Genomic DNA, 18,229 nt, shown 5'->3' with positions numbered 1-18,229 from the left:
GGAGAAGAGCCCCATCTCCACCTGGCTCCAGCCTCCTGTCAGGGAGCTGTGGAGAGCCAGAAGGTCTCCCCTGAGCCTCCTTTGCTCCGGGCTCAGCACGCCCAGGTCCCTCAGCTGCTCCTACCCACACTTGGGCTCTAGACACTTCCCCAGCTTCGTCGCCCTTCTCTTCACAGTCTCCAGTCCCTCACAGCCCTTCTTGGAGTGAGGGGCCCAAAACAATCCAGGATTCAAGGTGTAGCATTTCTAAAATAAAATCTACCTTATTGTCAATATTATGTGATATAGAAGGCCGTAATAGAAATGTTACATACAGGTTGAATAGTTTTTCAAATTTTGCTAACTTTGAGACTTTCATAATTTGTTTTGGTGGGTTTTTTTATTGTCATATCTGACTAAGGCTCCTACTGTGTTGAGGGGCTAGTTGTTGGCAAACGCAGGAGTCATCTTGTGCTTTGTGATGATTCTGAAGTTGAAAAGTGAAGTGTCAGGCGAGGTGGCTGCCAAGAATGGGTTTTCAGAGCTTGGGAGACAGGCAACGTGTTTCACATGTTTGGAAGATGTTCTGCTTTGAAGCCTTTCCAGCACGAGGCTGCATTGCTCATCATTTTCTGAAGCAAAGAGGTGACAAAACTGAGGTTGCCCATGCAGCACTCATCTTTATACTGTGTGCTGTTCAAATGAAGTCTTTTAATTATATGATCACATACAAGTTCTTAATGCAGCTTTTTTTTTTTTAATACTTCACATGACTGTGATATTTTTAATCATTCCGTATTATAGTTTGCCAGGCACTTGGGGTGATTTGTATTAAGTGAATTACACTTGCCCAACTCGGTAAAGGTTAAACATAGCAAAGTAATTACACAGATTTTTTTCTGGTAGTAGATTCCACAATATAATCTAATTTACTGTCTAATTTTGTCTGCTGTACTTTATTGAGACTGCAAATAGATTATGAGATGTTTTGGGAATAGTAATTTTAAAAAGGGGATAAAAGAAAAGCCAAGATCTCAGGGTATATCTGCCTGTTTGAATACAGTAAATTAATGCAGGCTGACTGTATCTTGTGATAATGAAACCCAAAAAATCGTGTGAGTGGGGCATCCAAAGGAGCTCAAGTCATTGTGTGCTGTGAGTGTGTCACTGAGGGATGCACGGGACGTGTACAAAAGGCTTGAATTTGATTTTGCTGTTCCCTGACACTCGAATGATCAATCTTTGTTGTTTTTAATGACACTTTAAATTACGTTATCGCTTTTCTATTAAGCTGATTCTTTGTCTCCAGTGCCTGAAATCTGATTGCTTAGCTCTGTTGTGGAAATGCTTCCTTGTCCTTACAAAATTAAGATGTTTTTACTTTATTACAAAAGCCGTTTTGCTTGAAGCCCGGAGTTCTTCCACAGCTAATGCCTGTAGAAGGAATCACGGAGGAGTCTGACATAGTAGTTGTTTCCTTCCGTGTTTTTAACAACGGTGAGCTTGCATTGGATCACATATTGGTAAACTCTGGACACTCCTCGAGGCTTTCTTGAGGAAAACAAAGACAATAAAAGCACAGCAAAGGATTTGGATGGCTGAAAATTATATAACCTTGTTTCTTGACAGCAAGGAGAATTCCTGTGAATGCTATTATGTCACAGGCAGTTTGTAAGATTCCACAGTACAAACTTTTGTTGCCTAATGTGACAACATTGAGTAATTTCTTGTAGTTTTACTAACCTCTTAATTGCTGGTTAGTAACCATGAGTCTCCTGCCTTACCATGCACATGTTCCTTTGCTTTTCCAAGGGCTGGCAATGAGAAAACGAGCATCGTAAGGCGCATGGTGCTTTTAGATGGATAACTATGGAAATTGGTAGATACTCAGAAAAATGCACTCTGTCATCAGAATGACACCACCAGTCTGTGCAACCTTTTATCATTCCTTTGCTGTGGACAACCTTCCTTCTTAGTTTGTGCCTGTCACTGGTAGATCTAGCACGTTTTCCGGTTGGCTCCATTTCTTTCGGCATTCGTCTCAGCCCTCAGCAGATGACATGCTACTCAGATTAATTTAATTCACCACGAATGCTAGAACAAATAATCTAAGAAGCTGTTTTACATAATAAAAGGAGATATGAAACCACACATGTGGATGTGTTGAGGTCCAGACTTGTTTTACTTTGTCATCTTTTTTTAGGCATGGTTTTAGTGCAGCTTGAACACGTCTAATGTGCTATTCTCACAAATAAGCTTCAGTGCCATTGTTTCTGTTTGCTTTGACGATGTTTGGAAAGCTCTTCCATGTTTATGCACTGTTGATGATTAGATGCTGACAACGAGGTTCAAGAATTGGGAAGACCAAGCATCATTTTTTTTTTTTTAGATCTTTTTAAAGAGTCTTAAACTTTCTTAGTTGGTCAGATTTGCCTTTGAGGGTGATATAGTCAAGGCTTCTAGGTTGTTTCTTTGTGTAAGCCTGCCTCAACAGACACGTGTGTTTTGAATCTAATAAATTTGCCTGGATAGAATGCAGATAAATAGTATACAATGAAGTAGAAGGGGGGGGGGGAAAGGTGATAACGTCTTTGCAGCTCCTGTTCACATCTCCTTTGTACACTTTTTTTCTTGCTTGAACTGTCCTAGAGTCATAGAATGGTTTGGGTTGGAATGAGCCTTATAAATTATCTGGTTCCAATCCCCTTGCCATGGACGGGGACACCTCCCACTAGACCAGGTTGCTCACAGCCCCTTCCAGCCTGGACTATGAGACACATCTTCCTTCACTATATTTGCTAACCCCTAAAGCTCCTATTTTTTTCCTCATATTAATTTTTCATCTGATCTGTGATAGGAGGCTTCTGCCTTTTTTTGGCAGCAATGACAAATGCTGTCAAAACAATCCAAGATGTATCTTCTCATCTCCTTGCTTTCTGTCCTTCAACCACTGTTGGGCGGTTGGGGGGAAAAAAAAAAAAAAAGGCTGAATGACAAAGGTCTTGCTGTTTTCCTCTTAGCTAGAACCTGTTTGCAGTGCTGTTCACACACTCCTCTACTATTTTGTCAGGTATTATTCTTTTTACATCTCCTAATATGTTGTTTTCCAGACTTATTAATAACTTCACTCACATTCCCTATGCTTCATATAAAAAAAAAAATTCTTGTAGTCTTCCTGTTATTAGATCAGGGAAACAAGATCTTTTTCCTTGTGGTATACCCAAGTGGGACATCTCCCTGGATGCTTCTTAGACTAGTTTCTTTCACTTTATTTCAATAAATATTTTGTTTTAAATGTATTGAGTCTAAAATTTTACCAAAAATTGCAGTAGTATCATAAATCCATATTCAAGGGTAACATGACTGATATTTCATTGTGCGTGCTTGGAACAATTGAAGAATTTTGGGAGACTTTGCCAACTTGTTGGATTTGTCTTTTGAAAAGTTATTAACCTGTATCTTATTCTAAAATCTTGGCAAACTTCTTCCAAACATTCAGTTACTGTGTTAGACAGTGTACACTGAGCTTCCTTATGGTGTACAGGCTGAAGTCTGGCATGTTACAGTTAACTCCTCAAGCAATATTCCAGCTATTTCTGTAAAACCTTTGGGGTTTTTTATGTTGTGGTTGTGTTATTTTTTTTTTTTTTTAAGTTGCAATTCCTATTGTCTCATAATTTGGATGGCATTTAAACAAGAATAACTGAAGCCCATAGTGCAAAATGCTGAGCTGCTCCTGTGGAGTTGATAAGAGTTGAACTCAGTATCATATGTGAAGCCAACGTGTGGAATTTGACCACCTAGTTAAACAGTTCCTCCCTAACGTGGCTCCTTGCAGCTGGCACCCAGGAATATCATATGCCAGTGCTGCTTCAGTTTCTGTGGCTGTTTCAGGCAGAGGGCTTGTGTCTGTTGGTCCGTGGAGTGACAGTCTGTCCCGTTGTGCACAGGTCCGGGGGGCTGGCGGTGGTGGCAGGCGGCAGCCTGGCCCTGAGCACCGTGGCGGAGGAGGACGCCGGGACCTACACCTGCCTCGCCGAGAGCGGCAACCAGACCATCGAGGCCCGCGCCGAGCTCGCAGTCCAAGGTAGGGCAAGTAGAGCCTCGGGTTCCTTAGAGTCTTGTTGTGTAATCAGTTAAAAACCAGCTAACAAAATCCTCCCCCGAAACCCCACCCTCCCCAGTGTTCTGTTATGTCATGTTGTGTTCCTCCATCTTATTATTCAAACTGCTTCTAATTTCTTAGAATTTCTTTTAGAAGTATGTCTGAAGGGATGAATTTAATCACTGAACAACCATTAGAAAAGGTTTACTTCTAGGAAAAACCTTTATGACAAAAAAGAAAAGGGCATGTTTTTACATGATGTGGTACCCTGGAGAACTTTGGTTTGGTTTAAAAAAAAAAAAAAAATTAAGAAAGGTCAACAAGTTTTCAAAGCGGGTTGGTCGCGGAGCTGCTCGGTAATTAAAAACTTTTAAAAATGCATTTAAACATTAAAGGGAATTCTTCCTCTTTAGGGACGTGGTGTATAAAGGCAGGCTTATATCTGCACACGCAGCATTTCTCATTATGTCACACCCATATTTAACACATCTCTGTAAAAGTGAACCTTAACGAGGTTTCTTACCTTATTTCTTGGGCCAAAAGGATAAAGATAGGTGCTCTGTCTTTTTAAATACTTCCATACTTGGTGCTCCTTTGTGATGGTTTTACACAACTCGCTGTGTGCTGTGTTTAATTTGGGTCCAACCTGCATACTTCACAGAACTGGCATGAGGCTTTGAGTTTTATGGGCAATGGAAGAAATTAATAACATTAATGGTGTGATGCAATTAAGCTAAGCAAGTCTTAGGTAGAACTGAGATTATAGCCTTCATGTAGGATATACAGCCAGGTCACTCGGGGGTTGGAAGTGATCTTGAGATTACTCTTTGCTCCTTCTCTAAAGTAGTGTGTTTTCTTTGAGTGTAAAGACTGAGAATGTGTTCTGACAGGGTTTTTTTTTTTATGCTGAATTTTTCTTATATGCCTTCCAAAAAAAAAAAAAATTAATGCTTGAGTATTAAAATATATTAAAGTATGTATAGAATGCATTTTGGAAAGTTGCATTTCTGTTTTTACTTCTTAGTACTAATCTTAACTCTGCTTTCCTCTGGGAGGTCACTGTGGAGAGTAGTGCTATTTCTGCATGACTCTTATTTGGTGAGGGGTTGAACCGTTTGGGTAACTGTTAGCTGATCACTGTACCATCATCTTCTCAACTAGAAAAATTGTCATCTCCTTACACCTAATAACTGCATGATTTTCTTCGTTTAAGCTTCCTCTGTCATTCTTAGAAATGAGCCTGGCAGAAGCTCATAAAAAATCCATTTTTGGGGCATTGAATTCCCTTCTCTCATCTATTTTTCTGCATCTCATGCTTGAAGCACCTGGGTTTTTTTGTTGGAAGATTTCAGCAGTGTACTGGAGGTTGTACTAAGGCAAAATCTATCTTTGTTTCCTTCTGCTAATGTCTCCTGGTGGCAATTCAGTGAGGCATTTGTGAATCTCTGCTTTGCTTTGGGTGTGGTGGCATAGTTTGACAGTGTTAGGACAGTTAAAGAATGTTCCTGTTGGCACCTATGAACTGAGACCTCCCTGCGGTACCTGGTACAGACTGAAATTTGCAGGTAGCTAGAAACAACTCGCTTTGTCTGGTTGTAAGCTTAAGTTGTGCACAGAATAAAAAGAATGCTCGTTAAATGTGTATTTTGTTCTGAGACCAGATTTCTTATATCCTTTAAGGAATAGAGAAGCCTGGAAAGGAGCATATTACACAAATTTATGTCCTCAGTCTTTGTCTACAAAGTATATCTGGGATCTAGAGTTAGGATAAATTTCATTTCCTTTAGAAGGTGATGGAAAATTAATGGAATATTTTGATGAAGATGTCCTGAGTATATGCCAAGTAACCTGCCATACAGATTGTAAGAATAGTGGGGAAAGCAACATTTCCCTACTGGAGAAGGTAAATAGTGGTATTGAAAGTGTTTGCAGTTGAGAAACAATTTACATTTTAGGTTGGTTTGTAGAGAAGAAAAAACTAAATTTTTTTATGTAACCTATATTTTTGAGGAAAAAAGAATGAATAGTAAATGAACAGCTGGTTTTGGCATTAATATTCTTTGTACTTTTACCTGTAAAACATCTTGGAGTCTCAACTCTTTGTTAAACCTGATTCTTCTTTGATATTGTACAAAGGGATTTTTTTGAGAAATACACAGGTAATTCAAAATACTAAAAAAATTGAAATATGTCTTGGAAGGTGTTGGGTTTTGGTATAGGTTAGACTGAAATGGGTTAGGAAGCAACTGGCTGAACAGCTCAGTAATGGACCTCTTGGAAGCCACATTTTCAGGCCTTTTCCATAGAAAGGGGAAGATGCCACAAAGTGTGGAGACATCTTGAAGCAAATTCACAAGACTGCATCCAAGAGTTACAGAAATGTTTCCTAGTGATGTGGGTGCAAACTGGAGATTTCATGTGCCTGTGTGTCACTAAATTTTTGACTTGCGTGTTTGAGAAGTGGCATGAAGATGGAAGAGAACATGAAATATCCTGGGGAGATACCTGCAGCTGAGAGTTGCAGCTTTCCATTTCTGAATGCCATCCATATTTGAGATAGTCTTCAGGGACAAATACCAAATGGATGAATTGTGTGTACAGCTCTGTACGTTTGGTTTTTTTTTTTTTTTTTTTTTTTTTTCGTTTTTCTCTGTGTTCATCCCGGGTGCAGAAAGCATTTGTCATCATAGTCTCAGGCCCAGGACCTTGAAGGTCCCTTTGCCAGGGTAGGTTCCTTCCCGTGAAGGGAGGCAATAATCTGGCGTCTGCAAATCTTTGGTACAGAGTCAAATTTCTGTGTGCTGTGTTGACAACGTTCCTTCCCCTTGCTGTCAGCAGGAGGAATGGCATTTGGTACCAGTTTTATTTACAACATGTGTAATGAATTGAGAGCCCTGGAAAAACGTGTTTTGCTCTCACCAGCAATGAAAGAATCTGTAGTATTTCCGCTAGATAAGAGTGGGAAGTGATGAAAGGAAAGCTAGGGAAACAAGTAGTAAATGTATCTAAAATGCAGTCAGCTGGCTTCTGTTCGATCTAAAACCTGTGGCCTGGAAGAGCAGTAGTGGCAGTTAAATACTGAGAAGGTTATAAGTTCACTCTTCATCTGGGAAATATTTAAAATTTATTATTGTGCCCAGCACCCCTGGGATTTCTGCAAATACTGTGTCGGGGGTTAGATCACTGCATGGGCTTCCTGTCGCCTGCCTTGGTACTTAGGTTGTAGATAATGAGTTTAGAGGGAGTTTTCTCTTTCTGATGAAACATTTACTGCAGTTAATACAGAACCAGAAAATAACAAAACAAAAAGAAAAATTCCATTTTGATTATAAATTGATATGGCAGGGCTGAAGTCTTTAAAATAAATGAATCACTGTATTTGTGCGAGAAGAGTCAGAATTGCTCTTTTTTGTTGTCTGTGTTATTTCAGTGATCCTTTGGAATTGCAGAAAGCTGGCTCTTGAGTCATCTAGGACAGCATTCAGTGTCTGACAGCATATCTTAAATACTAGGCTTTAAAAGCCTTGCTGTGTTAATGTACTAAAATTAAAAATACGAAAGGAAAGCTTTCTTTTGGGATATCTGTAGTGATAGATCAGAGGTTGCACATGGCAGTAGGCTGATCACTGCCTCATTTGTGCTGCCAGAGCAAATTGTATGGAAAAAAACAAATGCAGAAGAAGTATTTCAATAGAATTATCAATTTGGGGCTTTGAAAGGAAATGCTGGAAATAGTTTCAGTATAGCTGAAAAGCCTTATGCTAATGGCTTTTTCTGCCTCTTTCTGGCAGAAAGTACAGATACTGCAACGTTGGTCCTGCAGTGTAAGAAAACATGTTTTGTGCTTTCGATGCAAGGGCTGGGTAGTAATTGAGATAATAAAAGAAAGCGAGATAAAGTGTATATTTTTTTTTTCTAGCCAGTAGGTTTTAAATTAATAGTCAGTGACACAAATTAGATTCGAAAAGATGATGTTATTAGGATGCAGCAGAACAGTAGTTGGCTGGGGGTGTAGACTGCACCAGCTGAAACATTCCTCTGTCAGTGTAGCAAAACTGTCTGAGGTGGTGAAATCTATGGGCTGGACCACCTGGGACAAGGTTAGGTGCACCCAAAGCTGGTAACCTGTATCAGTCACCGTTGCTTTCTTTCCCATTGTGGTGGTGGAGAGGGAATGTTACCTCCTGTCCATTAGTTTCCTTGTTTCACACAATGAGCAGATTTATTCAGCTTTATTTACTGACCAGCCTGAGTTAATCTAGACTTTCTTTAAAATCAAAATGGTTGTAGAAGAAAGAGCAATAACGTTAAAAATCTTGGACTTGTCTTCCAAACGTCCACGTGACCAGACTTTCAGCTGTGGCAGACGCTTCGATAGAAGATCGTGTCCTCAAGAAACTGGAGATGTTTGAAAAGCACGTTAAATCCTCTAGCAACAGAATAATATGACTGGGTAACTTATTTTTGCATTAAGCTTTCATTTTTATTGGAAGCAATTCTGGGGAAGAAATTTGAACCAAGAATGAAAACTGCAAAAACCTTCCTTATACTTTCTGTGTTACCAATTTCTGTTCTTAATTAAGCTCAGTGCTCTATCTTGCTAATAGGCTGTGCTTCAAGTAGAGATTCAGAAGGTACTGTGGGAAAAAGTACTGTGTTTACTGGTTACCTCAGAGCTCTGGTTGGGAGAAGATGTTCATAGTACAAATATCAGTGTTACACGTGTCTGCTTTCCCTTGCCACTGTAACGTGGCTTTTGTTGATGTCTTTGTTCTTTAGTGATACAGAAGAAACATGGTGAGTCAGAGCAGCCTGATGGGGGAAGGTGGGTGAGCCCAACTTGCTGTCAGTTTGGTCAGTGTTGCTGTAATTTCAGAAAAGACTTTCTAATAGTCCTTCCTGCTCTTCTTCAGTGTAATTAATGTTTATGGAGTTGTATCATTTACTTATGAATTCAACTAAATATGAATATAATTACTTTTAGAGTGTTTTCCTCTGCAACATTCATGTTCAAGCACAATGTTACTGGTGAAGGAGTACAAGCAAATATTCAGAAACACATGGAACTGGGAGGAAGGCAATGGGAGTGTAATTTTAAGAAAACATCACTTGCTCAGGCTTTACCTGGAGACTAAAAATGCCCATCTACATGAGATGAAGCATTGTAAACTTTTTTTTTTGGTGTGTCTTGATGTTTTTCTAAGAGAGGTGGAACATTTGTCTGGGTCTTGCTATATTTCAGAAGCACAGAACAATAAAGCTTGTTGAAGAGAGTTTACCATGAGTTTTAATAGGGGAACAAATCCTTGTTTTCATCAATCCTATTTCCAAATACTATGAGTGAACTTTGCTTGGATTTTGAGGAAGGATTCCCTTGTAGCAGTGCAAATATTTAAAATTCAGTGATGGTGTCACAGAACAACAAGACAGGAATGTTGTAGTGTCAGGCAGCTTTCACAAGCAGTGATTTCTGCCCTCTTGTGTTTCAATGTTCAAAGGGGGCAAACACTTCCCTGAAGCTTAGGGCTGGGATGGTTTTCTGACCCTGCCTGGGGCTGGGGTTGAGCTGAGACAGCTGCTGTCGGTGCCTTGTGCCGTGCCTGGGAGCAGAGGCTAACTCCTGTGGTCAGGGCAAGTGCAGGGTGATTATTGAAAGCCGATAGTGAAGACAGGGGTTATGTGTGTGCCTTGTAAAGGTGATCCCCTCTGGTATCAGCCATCCACAGGTCGATGAAGTGGCGTGGAGGGTTCTCAGACTAGGCACTCATTACAGTAACAGCTGACTTTTGGTTTAAACTCTGCTGCAGGGTGTGAGTGTGATAGGTTCAACTATCAGAGCATGACATCCACCCACCATCAGACCAGGATGAGTAGCTGGAAATGGGTGTAGCATCTCTCCGAGGCTTCTGGCACAGGATGTGACAGGCTACGTTTGTCAACCTGAAATCAGTACCACTCTTTGATCATGCTCTGACTGGGAATGTCCTGCCTCTGCTGCATCCAGAAACATCAGCTCGCAGCATGTGCTCTTCCTGGCAGCAGTAGCAGTAGCCTCCCGCTAACTGGCAGGAAGGACCATGGATGTGGCAGTTCTCTGGGTTTGGACACTGTCCTGGGAACAACCCCCCAGCAGTGGTAACAGGGCAGTGCAGGTGGAGCCACAGTGGTTTGTAGGTAACAACAGCGTTGCAGTGTGGGCTTTTTCTCCTAAGAGTATCTTTTTGGAGTACCTGACAACCATTGATCATGAGGTTCTACATGAAGCATCTGTAGTTCACTAGACAACTTGATTCTCTTTGGAAGAACTTCCTTTGTGTGACATAGATGCCGCATAGTTTTCAAACAGATCTTTGTGGCACTGAAAAAAAAAAAACAATTGCAAACCAGCCCCCAGATGGTTAAGCATCTAGGAGAACAAAGACTGGAATCCTTTTGGTCAAGTGCCCCAACTGAATTGCAGGAGGGGTTGGAGGTAATGCCTCCAGAACTGCAGGTGAGGTGCACTGTGAATTTAAAACAAACTTTGTGATTTATTTAGGGATATATTAAAAAATACCATTAAGAAAGACAAAACCAAATTATCAGTAACCCATACAACTGACTCAAATGGTTTTCCTTGTAAATGTTCTTGAGTAATCCTTGGGGACAATAAAAATGTTACTAAATTAAGCAGCAGTGTCTTAAATATCTACAGTGTAGAAACTGATATTGAACTAAGGGAATTGTAAAAGCTGTTTTTTCTTTTGGCTGGAATTTCTAATAAATTAAGATCATATTAACGAGGGTTTGAACCAGCTGCTGCTTTATGGGAAGAAATACTTTTTCCCACAGAATGCCCTTTAAAAAAATAAGCTGAGGTTGATTTCAGTGCCTTGCCCTAGACAGCCAGTTAGAGAAAATGCAAATTTTTGCCTAAGCTTCATGTTTAGATATATTTGCCTAGTCTCCAAACTAAAAACATACATTTTAGTTTGGAGCAGGATTTACCTGACACAGGATTTATGGCTGTGACGTGATGATGAAGTGCTTAACACTGCAAGTTCAAAAAGAGACTCATGCTGGGTGAGGGGCAGCCAGCTCTTGAATACTTGTTAAAGATTGAAGGATATAATAGATGTAAGCATAAACTAATAGACTGAAGGGTTTTATTATTGACTTTATTCCCTATCAAAAAACGATGACTGAATTTCAATTAAAAAAACAAAAGCTGAAACATTGAGTAATTTTTAAGTTGCATATGCCAAAGACTTCCAAGAAATTTGAATGTGTGAACCAAGAAGCTCATTAAAATGCCTTCTTCCTCATAGTGAGAACTCTTTTAATAGAAATTGTGCCCTAAATGGCAAGTATTTTTCTCTATATATCAGGTTTATCCTTCCACGATTAATTGGTTGAATCAAGATATAAGTTTGATTCTTGGATTTATGGTTTTTAGATTTGGTTGGGGTTTTGTGTTATTGTTTTTGCTGGGTTTGTGGTTTTGTTTTGTTTGTTTTTCCCATTTCAACAGAGGCTTTTATGTTGCTTTTGGACCTCCAAATTTTGTGAAGAAATCTGAGGGTGATGTTAAAATGGAAATGAAGAACACCATGCATCAGTTAAATAAGTCTCTGGAGTGCGACCATACTATAAAGTATACATATACTTTCCTTCAAGTTAAATTTTTATGGTAGTTAAGCTGATTGTCATACCACCGAGTAATTTATTTCTCTAATGGGAGCTAGAAGAGTGCAGTTACGAGATGTCTCATTATACAAACTATAGTCCTTGGCAGGGAAGCTTATCCCAAAGTTACACAGATGAAACAACTCAGTAATTTGCTGTGAGGAGGCGGGCAGTTATCTGCAGTGACTTACTCCCTGTGCCGTTGATGACTTTGTCTTCACGATGAGAATAATTTAAAAGAAAAACACCACAGAGTTCTGATTCCTTGAGTCAACACAGTTTCTTCAGTTATAGTGTCAATTTAAGTTGAAGATACTGGTTTGTGGTAGATGTGAAGACCTTTGAGGCGAGTGTGATCTGCATAATAAAGTTATGTGCTCCTCAGTGATGTTTCCAAGGCTCTCCCTTCAGAAAGGTGCTGGAAGGAGGCCTTGAAGAAGATGAGAACAGGAGCCAACTTTGGCTTGGTTTCTTCAGTTTCATTAGAGTTTAGATTATAATTGTTGTTTTCTAAGTAAAAAAAATTATTTAAAGCACAGAAAAATCTTATATATGAAGGGGAACAGTTTTAGCCTTTTCATTTGGCTTGAGTAGCTCAGATATGTAAAACTTGATTTGAAAGAGCACTCTGCCCTTTCTTTTAAAATAGTGATCTGTTACTGTACCACTTTTCAGAAAACAGTAAATCTTTTAAATTATCCTTTAGAATTACATGCCAGCTTTTTTCTAGGGAGCGCTTTATTCATGTTAAAGTGGTCACTGTTTAATTTACTGAGTTGAAATAAGAGTAACTGAGACTCTTAACCTCATCTCTTCCTAATCTATTAACTGTTACTCATTGGTATCAGACTGTTTGAATGCTCCACAGTCTACTCTTTCTCTTTGCTAGGAAGAATTGTTTTCTAAAGTATTACAAACATACAAAATTTCTTTGGTAGATTTGAGATGAGGTTGCTCCTTATCCAAAATGTCTGCCTTGATTTATCTACCTTAAGGAAACCATAATTCCCTGGATTTTATTTCAGAACACAACTTGACTGAGGCACGTGCTTGTCTGGATGGCATTTGCTTCCTAGGAGCTACTGTAGCTGAAAAGCAGCGACTCCTGTGCTGGGTGGTGTTTCAAGATAAGTGAGCTCTAAAGGAGGAGTCTGGTAAATTTATAACTGTGCCTTGCAATGATGCTTATTTCCCACTTCACTTCTGTGGCTTTTGTGGATGTTTTGAATCTTAGACTGCTGAACTAGAGCCAGGGACTTAGTTATTTTGGTTGACATTTGAACCTAGCAGACTGGAGGCTTAGCAGAGGACTTCAGGCAAGTGGTGGCCACCTCTGAGCGAGCCCTGTGCCCAAGGGGAAAGCACTGTAGTGCACCATGAGAATTCTCTGTAATCACTGCAGCTGCTGAGACTGATTCTTGAAGCGTGAGGAGAAACTCATCCCCAAACCCCAACTTCAGGAGTTCTAGAAAGCAGAAAGATGAATTAGAAGAGGTGCTTTTGTGCAACTAATCACAGATTTACAAAGGCTTACCAAAATTCCTTAAGTTAATTTTGGTATCTTTACATATTTAAATTGTTAGGGTCCAATTCTTTTTAATTTTTCTTTTAAAGGGAAATCAGAACATAGTATTTTGGTGGAGCAGTGTTGTAGTGATGTGATATTGCCGTTGAGTCACAGAGAAGTTGAAAGACATTCCAAATCCATCCTGCCTCTAACTCAACTCATACTGAAACATTAAAAGCTTTTGATCTTGCAGCTCAGCGAAATGGTTTTTAAGGTTTCCCATCTGGGCTCAAACACAGTGCAGGTGGTCCAAGGTGGGAAAGGTCAATTCCCCTTAGTCCACATAGATGGTGTGTTAGGGGTGTGTTCACTGTAACAGCACTTTTGAGCTCTCCTGGTGCGCTCCCTTGGCCAAAATGCTGCTGATGGTGGCACCCCACTCTGAGCTCACCTCACCCAGCTGACACTTCCACCAGAATCGTGTGTGTCAAACCTCCTATTGCAAGATGGTCTGAGGAGTCCTGTTTGCGGCGATGGAGAGGAGCGTGGCTCATGAGGGCTCAGGCACTTGCAGATAGGGCATTTTCTGAGCTGTCTTTAGCTTCTACGTAATTTAGCGATCCTCAGTAGATTGATTTTTCTATTCATCTGTGTCCCACTGCCATCAGCCTTTCCCCCCATGTAAACATCCTGTACTAGCAGCATCCCGTGACACTGGGAGGAATAGCACTTTGTTTTGAACCCCATCTCTGTTAACTTTTTTTGGTTTTTCTTTTCCTAGCTTGCATGGGGAAAGGTTGAAGCAATCTGTCCTTATCCCCCCTCTACCCAGACATAATTTTATCAGCTTTTATTGTATCTTTTTCAATCGTCTCCTTTCAGACTGCAGAGTCCGACTTGTTTGCTTGTTCCCTCTGTGGAAGCTATTATTGAACTGGATTGTAATTAAGGTTATTTTGGGGATTTGTAAATGAGAAGAGGCTTCAATGAGAAGATGGGCCTGCCTTCATTGATCTGGAAATGAGCGATTGGATAACTCTGAACTGATACATAAAGCAAGCCTACAGAATTCGTTACAAACAAAAACATGGAAAAGCATAAACTCCCCCCCCCCCCCCCTTTTTTTTTTGACTTGATAAGGGAAAAAAATATGGCTTTTTTCCTATTGAGCTATTACTGTAGGGATATAGCTGGTTCCTGCAGTAACGTGCTGCTGGAAGTTCATGCTTGGGTGGAGAGGAGAGTGGCTTAGTACAGGTATAGATCCAATCAGTTCCTTTTACTCTTTGCAGACCTGGTTTGTTTTCTTCCCAAGTGATATGAGGCAATCTGTATTCAGTGAGCAAATGGTTTAATATTTGAAATGATCTTAAAATATGTGCCCTTTTTGACCTTTGCCAGCTTCTCAGTCTCTAACATGCAAATACACTGCCCCGTTGTGAAGACTATGCAGGCGAATATTCAAAAATAATAAATATTAAGGCTAGCTGTCCTCTATTTGTCACCTCCTCCTTCCCTCTTGTCATGGGATGAAGTTACAAAAATCTTAAAATCCATGTTCTCCTACTGTTTCTCCACAGGATCTTATTGCCTTGTGCAGAGCGCAAGCTTCATATTCTCTTTATTGAGAAAATACTCAATATTTGGTATTTTTTTTTATTCAGGGGATAGTACTATGATTTATTTATTATGCTCAGTTCAAATCCATATTTATTTCTGCTTTGGCATTCAGCACCATGGGATCTGAATCATTCATAAACACTAATGAATGTATTTTTGCACTCTGCTGAAATGAAGTGGTATTGAGTCCATTTTAAAAATTGACTGAGACACAGAAAAATTAAGATTAAATGTATCCAGCTGTTGTAGTGCCCAGTGTGAGACACTTAAACATTGATTTTTTTTTTCAGAATATGCATCTCTTAATATGTCCCTTTAGAGCTATGCTTGGCATTAGGTGCTGCAGAAGGGTGAGCAGCTCTGCTTCTCTGGCCAACCACCAACCTAGCTCATGAGGCCAACAGGTTGCAGTCACCTGTCAAAAACTGGCTTTGCAGCTGAACATCTTCCCCAAGCCCACCGGTGAGGCAGAGGCAGGGAGGGCATCCGAGTTCCAAGGGCCTTGTTGGATGCATGTTGGATCCATTCACTCTCTCTCTGGGGTGTCGTTGTCAGCCTCTGCTCCCCTCCAGCAGTGAAGGAGCTGGAGGCAGAAGCTTTCAGTCACCCTTTTGTGTGCCCATTTATCAGGGGGCTCTTGGTGCAAGTGGGAGGTTTTTACCTTTATTCCTTTCCCGCCTCTTTCCTTTTTTCTGTTTCCGTTAGTCCCTGAACCTCCCTGAGATCTCTGATGGGTCGTAGGGCTGTCATCTCTCACCGTGCATGTCCTGCTGAGCCATTTCCCTTCCTCTGCCATCTCCCTCCATCAGTGTCTGTGCCTGAACTGATGCCACTTGTCCCATCTTTCTCACCCCATCCTACTGCTCTCCAGTCCCCTCTTCGGGAATCTCCCTTCCCTTGTGCATCTTTGACAAAATGGAAAAACAAAGTCCAGTTTTTCCTCCACTGATCAAAAAGAACAGAACAATTGTAAACTTAGGGTTTGAGCTTTTTAAAAATGCAATTCAAGGAAGAAAATACCCATGGAAAAATTGCCATATTCCCCATTTTGGCAAGTTGGAAACTTGTTTGCACCCAGAGTCATTCACGAGTGTCAAGCCTTGGCTTTATACCTATAACAATAATTCATAAAATAACCAAACAGTTGTTTTCAGTTTGCTGGAGGAGCTCATCCTCAGCCAGTGTACCTATTCCCTAGATTTATGATAACACTGCAATGCTTATGGATGGCAATCATCTTTTAGAATTCTTTATAAAATAATAGAGTAATGATAAACTGATAGGATAACACACTTTACTAAAGAGTAAAACTTCTTGGTGGATGAGTTTGAACTTGTATGTCGCTGTGCTGGCGATTGCTCTAAACACACCTTTTGGGAAAACAATCCTTGTATCAGAATAAATAATCCATAAATGCCAGAAGTAATGGTTTTTATCTTCCACAGTGATGGAAGCAGTGCTGCAGACCCTTCCATTAAATAGGCTCAGTAAAGATGGAGGATCCAGGACGGCATTTAGACGGGGATCTAAAGAGAATCATCTCCCAAGCTTCTCCTACAGCTTTGCTTATGAGAGGAGGCATTAACAGTGACCCAGTTGAAACCCTCAAGTTTGAAGGAGCTTTGCTCTGAAAATTAGAAATGAGGGCCAAAAGGCTGTAGGCCTCTACTTTGCAGAGGGCTTGTTGCTGCTGTCACCTCTTTGCCGTGTGTTCTTTGTGTAGAAAATTAGGGCTCTGGAATTCAATAAAATTTTCATTGCCTTTGGCGCTGCTGTAAGAAGTTTAAATTTTGATGAGCATTCCTGTTTTTCAGATGTTTCCATGGTACTTGGAGTACATTCAGGGTCAGACAGGCTTGTCTAGGCTTCTCCTAGAAAAGCTGAGGAACGAGGGCTTAGTAAAACAGAAATAATGGATGTAACATTTTTCCATTACTGATGCTTAGATTCAGGTTTTTACCTGTAAAAATCATCGTAGCAGTTGCTTAGAAGCCTTAATTTGAATAATATCCACTGCTAAGCATTGTGAGTGAGCTCTGGTTTAGTTTATTATGATTGATAAGTTTTTATATATGATCTGGTTATCTCATTTTAGTACAGAAATTGATTTTGTCATCTGTTCTTTGTTGTGAGTTCTTCCTTCAAGGCCAAGTTCACTCTGATAGCAGCATGTTAATCCCAGGCTATGCCTTGAGAAGTTTTCACAGACTGTGTCCGTGCACAAAGGGTGGGCTCAGTCTTAACAGAAAGGAAATAAATCATTGGTAGCTCAAATTAAAAGTGGTCATAGAGGAGTTTTACTGCAAGCATGGGAGGGAAGATGACGAGCGCAGAAGGGACTGAGGCAAAAATTCCATATCCTCACATGAAAGGAAACAGAAATTAGCAAAGGTCAAATAAGGAAAAGGAATAAAAAAAATAAACTGGTAGGTGTTGGACTGAAACAGGTGCACAAAGTTGGAAACAGGTTTTGTGTTGGAAGAAGGAACATAGGACAACATGACATTGCTAAGCTGGATTTAAGTAGGCCAAGGAAGGGATAAGCTGTGTCAGGGAGAGCTGCGTGTTCCTGCTCCCTGACACCAGGAGCTGAGACCTGCCCCAGTGACCACTCCAGTGAGCCTGCGAAGGTGAGACAGGAGGACACCACATGTCCTGTGCCTTATGTACCTCTTGTCCAGCACAGAGCTGTGGTAGTCCTGTGCCATTCCATGCTTTGGTCTTAAGGACCTCTGGCACATACAGATTTGTGTACACACAATTACTCATTCGCTCACCTTGGACATCAGTGCTCTACAAAGAGTTCAAGCTCTCACATGGGAGTTACCTGCTGTATGCAAAGCAAGTACAGATTAGGTTGGTATAGAACAAACACTGGTGGGTCCTGATACTCCTGGGTCTTGGAAAGCAGCTTTTCATTGATCCTTGCACAAAGTTCTGTGTTCCATCCATGCAGAGTTGAGCTGGGGAGATGCTGTGGCTAGCTCTGTATTCCACCCTGTGATCCAGTCTGGATGCTGTGGTTGTGAAGCACACACCTTGTGTCCGTCACCTCAAGGCACACTGGAATAAAGCTCTGGGAGAGCTCTGCTGTTCCTGCACCTGCTCCTGGATCTGCTGACCTCCAGTTTGAAGAGTATGGCAAAAAAAGGCACAACCAGAGAGAAATTACAGGTGGTAAGGAATCCCAGGCTTTGAGCAGTGCCACGAGTGTCACCCCATAGCACAGCTGGTGGTGTTGGGATAGATTTATCCCGTTGACTTGCCAGTTCCAAAGGCAACCATGTTGATTTTTTCAGGGAAAGCTATAGAATGCAGAAAATTCTGCAGACAAGAAAAAAGGCACCTAGCAA

The 18,229-nt window shown here is 40.6% G+C and overlaps 1 protein-coding gene across 1 annotated transcript in view; it reads left to right on the top strand.

Annotated features, from left to right (window-relative positions):
• Positions 1-18,229, top strand: part of NEO1 (neogenin 1) — a gene marked incomplete at its 5' end in the record, with an annotated part of 114,034 nt that overhangs the window by 25,343 nt on the left and 70,462 nt on the right. The window contains one exon of the mRNA XM_008943967.1: positions 3,930-4,066. Coding sequence (XP_008942215.1) covers positions 3,930-4,066 — 137 coding nt within the window. The remainder of the gene's footprint in view (positions 1-3,929; positions 4,067-18,229) is intronic.

The sequence above is a fragment of the Merops nubicus genome, unplaced genomic scaffold (assembly GCF_000691845.1).
Source record: "Merops nubicus isolate BGI_N331 unplaced genomic scaffold, ASM69184v1 scaffold15547, whole genome shotgun sequence".
NCBI lineage: Eukaryota > Metazoa > Chordata > Aves > Coraciiformes > Meropidae > Merops > Merops nubicus.
This window is presented reverse-complemented; position numbering and strand designations above follow the sequence as displayed.